The sequence below is a fragment of the Seriola lalandi genome, unplaced genomic scaffold (genome assembly GCF_002814215.2).
Source record: "Seriola lalandi dorsalis isolate HSWRI2012SDOR001 ecotype SW California unplaced genomic scaffold, Sedor1 jcf7180002054686, whole genome shotgun sequence".
NCBI classification, from domain to species: Eukaryota; Metazoa; Chordata; class Actinopteri; order Carangiformes; family Carangidae; genus Seriola; species Seriola lalandi.
The window spans coordinates 920113-931174 of NW_019525239.1; the positions used below are offsets into that span (position 1 = coordinate 920113).

The 11062-nt window shown below is 40.2% G+C and overlaps 1 protein-coding gene across 1 annotated transcript in view; it reads left to right on the forward strand.

The window, feature by feature from the left end:
* The window catches only part of LOC111667222 (syntaxin-binding protein 4), an 80274-nt gene that overhangs the window by 25563 nt on the left and 43649 nt on the right, over positions 1-11062 (forward strand). Inside the window, exons 4-7 of the mRNA XM_023422862.2 lie at positions 311-380; positions 489-563; positions 7760-7839; positions 10948-11062. The exon at positions 10948-11062 is cut by the window's right edge and continues 2 nt beyond it. Coding sequence (XP_023278630.1) covers positions 311-380; positions 489-563; positions 7760-7839; positions 10948-11062 — 340 coding nt within the window. The remainder of the gene's footprint in view (positions 1-310; positions 381-488; positions 564-7759; positions 7840-10947) is intronic.

Consider the following 11062-nt stretch of genomic DNA (forward strand, 5'->3'; position numbering starts at 1 on the left):
TGTGGAGAAGAGCCTGGTGATATACTTTTCACACAGATAATATGTACATCATAGACTTTCAATACTGTAGAAGTGTAAACCAGTTAACAATTTACATACAAACTACAATAAAATGGTTCCAGAGGATGCTGGTGTTTCCTGATGTCACTGTGTCTTTCTACACCTGATGATACCTGATGACTTTGTCTCCAGTGCATAGCTTTAAGCACTACAGTGACAGAAAATGGAAATGGTTTCCCATTATTTTTTTTACCAGTTCTTCCTGTACACTGTGGAGCTGATGATGTGACCTTTATTTGACCTCTGATAGGAAACCTGTTGCCAGGGGACCAGATCCTGGAGGTGAACGGGGACAGTCTAGTAGGAGTCACAAGTGAAAGGTGAAAATCTTGTAAAATCAAACTTATCTCAGTTTTGTTTGAAGCCTATGATTGAGTGAGGTGATGCTCCAACAACAATGTGAATGTGTTTTTGTGTTTGTTTCACAGAGCTGTGGATATCCTGAGAGCAGCCTCTGCAACCAATCACATGCGCCTTCTCGTAGCCAGAGATGAGGAAGCAAAGTAAGCAGATGTCTATGTCTACATAGAAACAAACACCAATGCTAACTCTATCTCATCTTTATCATTTACTGAAGTTAGCATGCTAACAACCAGCCCCGGTCCGTCTCCTCACTTTCTGATAGTGACTCACTGTAGTGTCTAGTCTGTCCTCAAGACGTAGCTGCTCAGAGGACGTATTATAACCTCTTATCTTGTAAACTTAATGATGGCTGCAGCTCCTGTCAGGAGACAATCACCACCACCTGCTCCCAGCAAGAAACTATGTTCAGCAGCAGAGCTGCAAAACTTACAAATAGCTTTAAGTCACACCCTTCATGCACGTCATCATTTATTCATTAAGTCTGTTTTCACTGATACATCAATCATCAACCTCAGACAGGCCTAAAAGCTTTTCTGTGGTTTTTCAGCTTTGTGTTGAATATCTGTTGTTTCTACTCAGTTTCTTTATGTGCAAACTGGGAATGCATAAAAAAATAGATGGATGGAAACACACTTAGGAACTATTCTTTCACAACATTATGTTACAAGATGCCGTTCTGTTTCTAGCTGTCCGTTATCATCATGACATCTGAGGTCCAGCTGCATCTTGACCAAACATAACAAGCTCATAATCAGCTATTTGTTTTTGAGTTCATTGTGACACCAGAGAAGATGAACACATCAGTGAGGGTTAGAGCATCATGTCAGTCACCTGAACTTGATTTCCCCCCATGACACAGTTAAAGTGCAGGAAAACATCACTGTCTAATGAATGATGTACATGTCAGTCCATATGACTAAGAGCCTAATTTGTAATCAGTCAGTGTGAATACAAAACAGACCAGGACTAACAGGAAACAAGGCTGTTTTTTCTCTTTGGTCCGATTGTCATGGGGCCATAAATTTTACAACGGGCAGCTTTTAGGAGAGACTTATTCTGGACAAAAGCAATACACTGGAAATGTGGAATGATGAGGAACTGACTGAGAGGTTTGATTTTGTAGGAGAGATGTATGTGAACTTGTTGAAGATGAGCTGTCACCAGACACAATGCAGCCTTGTCACCCATGTTGCAGCTGTTAATTGCATTTTTGTTTTCACACAAACAGCTCCTTTAAAACATTGACAGACATGATTGACGTTCACAAGTCCACAGTCTGTCATTTTAGACCTAAAATTCTCTTCAGATTTAAGCTGAATATCTGAACATATACTGTATGAGCTTTGTGTGGTGATCTGTGTTTCAGCACCACGGACAGCATCATGGGCTGAAGAGGGCAGAGACAGAGACAGACTCTATCCATGGTGCTGACACTGACAGATCACTAACCAAGACATACATACACCTGTTCTAGGACTTTATTCTATATTACCCTTTGCCTTTATATCCTCACCTCATGATAACTGTAAATACGACAGAGGCAAAGAAAAAATTAGACTGAGTAAATAAACAATAAACATTCCAACAAACAAACAAACTCACAACTTAGTCAGAAATGTACACAAAATCAGAAATTATACAGACAGCAGAGATTGTTAACAACATATCATCACACTCATAGGCAATAGCAAAGAGAGTCTATCACAAACGATGATGCATTACAAGCAGCGCCAATGTTAAGAAATGGTATACACTTCCTGTTTCCTGGGTGGGCGTGGTCGTGGTCGTGATTGATTGTTCGTGAAAACATAACAACAACACAATACAACACTAGATACACTTTGAATTTACACCTGATTTTACTGCTGATCAACCCAGCACAAGATCATATCAGTCTCATACTCTCTGTTTTCCCTCCAAAAACACTTCAAAAATAATAACAATAATAGTGTTATAAAGAAAAAAAATACAAGTTTTATTTCAGTTTGAACTTTGAATACATGTTTTCACCTTTAGGTTGCTCTAAACTTCTGCAGCAGTGAATCCAGAACCAACAGAGAGAAGAGATCTGTACTGTGGGATCTCAGAGTTTGTTGCTGAGACAGAGACAGGTCTCCAATAAAGTTCATTTTCTCCTGATCTGTCTGAAAAATGTCATTTTAATGTCAGAATGTCCTGAAGATTTGTGGCTCGTGAAAAATTTATCCAATATTTATTTCAGTGATTATGAGGCTAAAGAATCATAATCTTCTCCCATTGGAGTGAACAGACTCAGACCTGCTGCTGGTCTCCCAAAGGGGCAGGAGGTGGAGAAACCCACCTGACACAGATACAGAAAATTACTGTAGATGCACTGCCTCCTTTTTCAACTGTCTCTGGTAATAGCCAAACACACGTGGCCACATGATCGTGCATCGCTAAGACAGGGCGTGGTTAAGATGAGGCTGAAGCTTGGTTGGTGCAACCGATGTAAAGTCTATTCTAAAGACTGGTCTTTACAAAGACTCATTTAGAAGTTAGAACTAGGCTTAGTAAAGGACCAGTTGGTGAAACTGGACCCTGCAGGCTGCCAGACCTTCAATAATGAATCCAGTTTTCTGATGAAGTGCAAAGTGCTTCCAAAACCAGAGTAAATTAGTGCTCAAATACTGGCCTCAGTGATGGCAGACGCTGGAGTATCAGTGTTCAGCTTTCTAATCGTACCACAACCAGTCTGGGTAGAAACCAGGTCAGTGCCAGCTGTCAGCATCACAGGCCTTGCCTCCCCTGTAAATCCACTTCAGACAAAATGAACCTGTAACAGTAAGTTGACAAAGGTGGTGGTGGATCTGCATATTTAAATGAGCATGACTGTTGCACATGAACGTCTTCCGCCTGTAAATCCTCAGTGAGGAGGCTCTGACGCAGTCAGGATTTATACCTCAGCTGTTATCGCGAAAGCATGTCAGACGCTAGAAGTCAGTACTGGTGACTAATGTGAACAGGATGGATTTACTGGGCAGATCCCAGTATGAACATGTAGAACAGTTTTAACAGTGACGTCTTTACATTAATGAAGGTTAAAACATGTGTAGTGTAATTTCAAGGTGATTATTACTGTCATTTAGTGATGGATTCTCCCAAAATGGTGTCACTGGTGAGGTAGCCTAAGCCCCACCACCCCCACCACCCCATCCCCTCCTTGTCATTGTGTTGCATGCAATGGAGTGACAGCAGACTCAGGAAGGGGAAAGAGCTTAACCTAGGGCAGCGCTCCTGACGAGATGAGCCATGTGTGTTAATCTGTGCTCTGTGCTTTAACTACCCGGCAGCCCAGAGCAGAGGAGCTGGAGGGGGGAAATGGATGGCAGGAAGGAGGAGGGAGGCGGGGGCTGAGGGGGTTGGGGGGATTATGCCTGTCTGTCTGTAAAAACAAGTCAAAACTAGTTAAAACTAGCTTAGCACTCACTACATGCTCACCAGCTGTAAGAGCCGTGGAGAATATTATAACAGAATGAAACCACCAACTTTTTCAGCTGGGTGAACACACTGATAGTAAACAACAACAACAACATTCATGACTGCAAACAACAAAAATGAATCTTCATGTAGTTAGTTAAATGTTTCAATTGGTGTCAGTCACAGACTCGTTCAGTATTCAGTATTTTTGATACAACTGTACAGAAACTAGACAATTCTAGACACTTCCTTTTATCATTATTTAGTTTGAAACCAAAGAACAAATTCACATGGTTTCGTTTGATTTTTAAATTTAACTCAAAAATGAAAAAAAAAGAAAATCAGGTGGTCTGTTCATTTTTCGTTTCGAAAAAAAGCCAGAAAATCGAATTCCAAACAAACATTTTTTTAAATAAAATTTTCTCGAACAAAAAACAAATAGACCATGTGATTTCGTTTTGGTTTATTTGATAAATCAAATAAAACCATATCAATCAATTTGGTTTTTGGTTTCAAACTAAATAATGATAATAGGATTTGCCAAATACCAAAAACTGACCAGTTTTGATTGGACACCAAAAACGTTTTGGTTTTAAAACAAATAACAGATTTATGTTTTTGTTTTCATTTTTAACCTCCTAGGACCTGGCGTCCACATATGTGGACCTCACATTTTGGGTTCTCTAGACCACAATACTAACTTTTTCTCAACAAGGGCCTGGTGGCCACATATGAGGATATTATACTGCCACTCAGTAATCGAAATTTAAAACTAATGTCCTCATATGTGGACATCATTTTTCTCAGGTCCCAATCAGCCTAAATAGCAAAGAATAGAGTTCGGGTTTTAGGAGGTTAAATTAAAAATGAATTACAGATTATCTGATGACACCCAGACCGGAAAGTGGCACCTCAGACTTAGAAAAATATCAGCATCACAATGTATTGATCATAATTGGAGCCAGCAGACATTTCATGACCACATCTAAGCTGAGAGCTTGTGTTATAATTTTTGAGATTTGTAATTAGTAAGCAAGTAATTTTAATAAAAATGATTTATGATATTGAAAATGTCCCATTGCATACTCAGAAATAAGACACAGATATAATTAATTATAATATTCTATACTCGTGAAATACAGTCACAAAGAGTTGCAGCTGTGGAGTAGAGATGTATACCTGTCTCAGACTGACCCAGAATGCAACATGCTATGATGCATGTGTCCCCTGCTGCCTACAAAATCAGCGCAGCCAACTGCAGCCAGCTTGGTGAACCCTTGTATTATTATAGAAGACACCAAAGAGACTGCTGTGATGGTGGATGGAGGAATGAGTCGTCAGCATCATGACCAGAAGAATGAGTGTTACAGTTCAGATGATGAAGACTGCCTCATTCTTATGATTCTCTCATTTCACACTGAGGTGAATGGGCTGGCCCTGCTGGTGGCACCTTTGACCAAATCATCTGTTGCTACTGGTTACGAAACAGGTGCAGCCTGAGGTCGTCTTTTTGTGCTGTCCAAGAACAATTTGTGTCCTTATTTACTTTGGAGCCAATGTGAGCGCTTATCATAATCTGCTTAGAAACACCACATTCAAATCACCATCCACAGGGATCATATCATACCGTGGTGTCGTGGATGATAATGCTGTCGCAGGAAAAACAGGAAGCAGATACACCGTCTCAACACACTGGCTACTGATGCTCTGAGGAGAAATTTGTCACAGGGTGCTGGTCAGTCACCTGTGTGGATACTGATGAACATTCATGAATCACATTTACCTTATTTTTTGTGCTTAACTTAACAGCAGTTTGTAATATAAAAGCATAAGTTTTTCAGTTCTGATTACAATACAGTTATTGGATCTCTTGAAGAAAAAAATCTATCAACAAAACCGATTAAGATTAGATGTAAAACAAGACAAAAATGAAAGTCATATAAAACAAATCATAAACAGCATAAAAGACAAACAAGAAGTTACAGTATGTACAAAATTGAAGCGTGACAAGAGGAAATAACAATACTATCATCAGTTTCCATGACAACAACAAAGACAGCCGCCTTTCACATGCAGTTGTGGCCTAGTGATTAAAGGTGTGACATAATAAACAGATCGTAAATACTCGACAATATTAAACACAGTCACTCCTCTTTGTATTTCCTGTAATAAGTAAAAACAGAAACATCTGTCAGCTGATCCGCCTGCACACTGACAAGTTTTCATTGTTATGATCAAACACCTGGAAATGGTCTGATATATCGACAGTTATTCAATAGATTTTTATCAATAGATTTTATTGGTAGGTGTAAAACTCAAGACTAACTGGGTCTCAGACACTAAACCAGTTTGTGACCACATCTCTCCATCTGTCCATGACGTCAGACTCCAGGTCATAGACCCACCCCACAAACAGGAAGCAAAACAAACAAACAGCCATCACAAAAACAAGATACAAATAAAAAAACAGAGTAATGAAGTCAAAACACACACCTGATATTCACAGTCTTTACAGAGTAAAGTGAGAGACAGTCATTTATCCTTGTTATGGATTAAAAAGGTTCAACTTTTCACAGGAGCCACTTCTGTCAGGCAAAGTGAGGAAGTGATGTCAGCAGTCCGCTGTTTAGTGGATGGACTGAGTTTTGAGTACATGAAGAGGAGGCAGCATAGAAAGAATGACCAGAGGTCTGTACCACAGAGCAGGATTTGAGGCTATCGAGGTAACTTCCGGTTTGACTCTGGGTTTTTAGTCCTATGACGGTGGTTCACTTGTTACTGAGGTAAATCACCATGGTAACTCCTAACCTGCTCCGGTGCAGGTTAACTTCAGAGGATCAGATCAAAACCTGTCAACAGCCAAACAACTGACCAATCAAATCACTGGAAAAACTGAGCCATTATCCTACAGGATCCTGACAGGGACAAAAGAGTTTACAATAAAGTGATAAATAATAATGAGCAGTAGAAATAAAATATAAAAAAATCTGTGGAATAGTTTTCCTGTTTGAGTCTTTCTATGTGTCCACTCTGGTTTTAAAACAAAGAGTTTATCACGCTAAATAAATGGCCTGTATAATAACTATTATAGCTTTATTTTAATTCAACAAATATTCTTTAATCCGACAGGATTCCTGACAGTATCAATTATTTTACTCTCTTCTTCATCACTGGAGCTCAGAGCAACATGAGGAGACTCTGTGACCACAGCTGGAAATAAAAACTAAACCACTGATGTCTTTGATTAGAACAATTAGCCACACACTGTTAATTATTTCCATGATTATAAATGAACATTTCAGAATCATCAGACATCAACTACTTCTCTTTTCTTTTTCTCCTCTCTGCAGCAGAAACAGTCACATTAACTTTAACTGTTTTATCCGCATCACATGTTCATAACAGTTTGTTCATCATCAGACTGAAGAGGAAATAATAAATAATAAATGCTCAAATGTAATGATAATTCATGCACTTATTTACTGAGTTTAATAGAAATTATATTTAGACAGTGAAACAATATTTTATTTGTATTTTTATTCCAGTCATGATCACATTGTTCACATTTCACATTGTTGAATATTGAATATTGTTGAGTATCAGTGTTTCTTCTCATATCATATCAAGAACTTCATTCATGGTTCTGACGATGCTGCTTATGATTAATAACTCCGCCTCTTTCACATGAACGCGCTCGTAGCTGAACAGGTGAACCCAGGGAAAACTGAGCCAGTTGATAACCTGCTTCGTACTACAGGTTATCAGGACGGTCAATGTCGGGTTCAGCTGAGCCAGATAACTAAAAGTTATCCTGGGTATGATGAACTTGCTTCATAGTACAGGCCTCAGGTTACTGCAGCAATTATCTGAACAATTCTCTTTTTCTTTCTTTGAACAGGAGAGAGTTCGCTGAGCTGCTGGAGAAATATGGATCCAACGGCAGCACAGGATCAACACGCAACTCTCCCATCCAGCAAGGTAGGCCGACCCCTGCTCAGGCCTGTGTGCAGCGCATTACACACTCAGGTTTATTTCCACAAGTACTAACTGTAGTTTAATGTGGGCAGACTCTCATGATCACGCTCCTTTAAACAGTGCATTGCAAATTCTCTGAAGAAAAAGGTGGACTACTCTCCCAGGACGGACAGACGTGAAAGACTTATCATGGCCAATATTGTAAAGTCACAGTTTGATCAGGATGACAAAATTATAGCTTGTAACCATGTATGAGTGATCTGGGAGGACGTCAAATAACTTCCTGCTGCTGCCAAACGACCTTCCTCTCGTTGACAGAGGACTAAGCCTGCAGGGTAATGGAGTAAGTCGGCCTTTAAAAATGGCTTATGACAGTGCACTTGTCCATTACACAATTACGAACATCTGTTTGAGTTGGGAAGGAGGCAGCCAGCTGGTTCACATTTGTGAAAACAGGGTTTCAGCACATGAGCAGTCTTGTGTGCTCTGAGCAGTGGATGGTGTTGATACATCAAAGTCCAAGTCCAGGATCAGGAAACATGGATTTAAGGCCTTCCCACTGATGCAAAGCTATCACATGTTCACATCATATGTCCCACACATAAAGACAAGGAGACATGATGTACTGTTTGTATGATGTGTGTGTACGTGTGTCAGGAGCTGTTCACACTCAGAAGCAGGCTGAATTCTGAACTGATTCAACCATCATCATCACCTCTGATGAAGAACACAGGCGAAACATGTGGAAAAAAACAGATTATACTGTAGCTTTAAGCTACTGAAGAATGAGCCGTTTTAAAAAGGACTAGTACAAAATATGCCAGTGGTTGAATGTAACTAAATACATTTACTCAAGTACTTCAGTACAGATTTGAGGTGTTTGTACTTGAGTTTTATGTATCTTTATACCTCCACTACTCCAGCTGAGAGGTGAATATTTCACTTTTTACTGCTCTGCGTTTCTCCGCCAGCTTTAGTTTTTAGAATTGTTCATGTACTTCCTGTCTACTGAGAACTATGTGTCTCCAAATTTAGTGACTTTGAATTTGAATGTTTCTGATGAGATGAAAGACTCAATAAACTTTTTAAAACCCTCTTGGTTCAGATGGAAAGTGCATCGTCTCAAAGCTGTTTTTCTGAGCTCATGTTAAGTTGACCTTTTAGAGATACTTGGTTCTCACCAGCCAGGGACAATACAAACACACAATGATCTTATAGAACATGATGCATGTTGTCACTTAAACCCAAGATTATATAAAGTAGTAAAAATGAGTTCAGCCTTAAACATCTAATTCAGAAAGGATGCGACAAAAACACACAAACCTCCAAAACAAATGCAACCGAAAACAGCGCTGCATATTCAGACAACACAACAGAAGAGCTCCAGGCCTCCACCCATAGACTGTATATAAGCTAATGCTAATGCTTGCTACATTGCTCTTTTATAATATGGTAAAAACTACAAATGTAAAAAAGAGCACAAACCTTTTTATCCCCTTTTATCAACTTTTTATGTCACCTATTCTTTCTTTCCTCATGTTCTCTTGTTTGGTCAAAGGTCAAAGGTCGGGTCGTAGGTATGGTCTCTCTGGTCGAAGCTCATGCTTATGGTCAAGTTGTTCCACTTAGAGCTCCCCCTAGAGGCCTGGAGCTGTTAGTTGTGTTGTCTGAATATGCAGCGCTTTTTTCTGTTGTAATTGTTTTGGGGGTTTGTGTGTTTTTGTTGTTGCATCGTTTCTGTATTTGCAGCGTGTTTGTTTGTTCATGTTTTTGTTCTGTCTTCCTGAAGCTCGTTTTTTCATTTGCAGCACATTTGCGTTCATGTCTTTGTTTTGTATTTTCATATTATGTGTTTTTGAATCTGCATCTTTTCTGAATTTGCAGCTCGTTTCTCCTTATGGAAGTGTTCTGAGTGTGTTTTCTCTTGCCAGCCACAATATCAATGAGAGGGAGAGAAATAGAGAGAGAGAAAAAAATCCCAATTGGTTAGGTATTGATGTTTTCTTCTTTAGGGCCTAGGCAGAAAACAGGTAGGGTGGGGTAAGAGGTTGGGGTGGGGGAGTCTCCACCCTCCACAGTTGGGAAAGGCATGCAGTACTGCGGAGGTGGAAGGTGGAAGGTGTTTTTATTAGTTATAGTCCAGTAATACAGGGGTGCAGCACAGGTAGATGGGACGTGTTTTGTATTGTTGTCATGCTCCAGAGCCTTGAGAGGAAGCTGACAACACTGAGCACTTGATACTTTAACTGCACTTTGCTGATAACACTTGAGTACGGTTTTGAATATATACCAGAGGTGTTTTCTCAAGTCCCATGAACTGGACCTGATATTACAGAGTGATGGTGCACTCACATAATGAGCCGTCACTCAGAAGCAGGATCTATGTGCAGCACTTCTTTTCAGCCTTTTCAACTAACTCACTATATGAAGGAATCCATGACATCTCTGTACACTGCTGAACTGCACCCTGCACCCTGCACCCTGCACCACCACCCCCACCCCCCACTATGAAACTTACCTTTGATTCTGAGGACAGGACAGAAGCAGTGGATAAAAAAAGGAGAATATGTGTGCAGCTCTGCAGTTGGTTCGGTCAGCATGTTGGGTATTATTCAGCACTTACAGTCACTCAGGCTTAAACGTTTGACAGGACAATGCATGTTTTTCAGCGGAGAGACGCAGTGCTGCTGGAGCTGCAGGGAACTGATGAGAGCCCTCATTAAATAACAGCATCATTGGGGGTGTCCGAGGTCATCTCCTTTTCAGTAAAGCACAGGTTGAATCAGGAGCCACTCTTCTTCTGCGATTGTGTCAGTTCTCAGTGATATGTCTGTTCTTTTCCACCTGCTTAATTTATGCTCCACTGCCCTATTCGTCTTTTCATCAGCATATACAAATTCATAGTGACAGCTAGCAGCAGCATGCCAATAAAGAATCACCATGAGGCACTGGAGGACGGTGTACAGCAGTGGAATATAAGTAACATATCATTGTCTTGTGACACAACACTAAAACAAGAAGCTGTACCATCAGTCACTTCAGTTAAACATCTCATAAACATCTCATACTAATCTCTGTTTTGTGTTTCCTGTTCTGTTGTGACAATCCAAGGTGGTCGCTACCTGGACAGCACGTCATCCGGCTCCTCGTCTCGCTCCCAGAGTCCTCTGTTGCTGAGCCCAGCAGGATCTCAGAACATGTACAACAACAGTGGGCCCATGCTGCG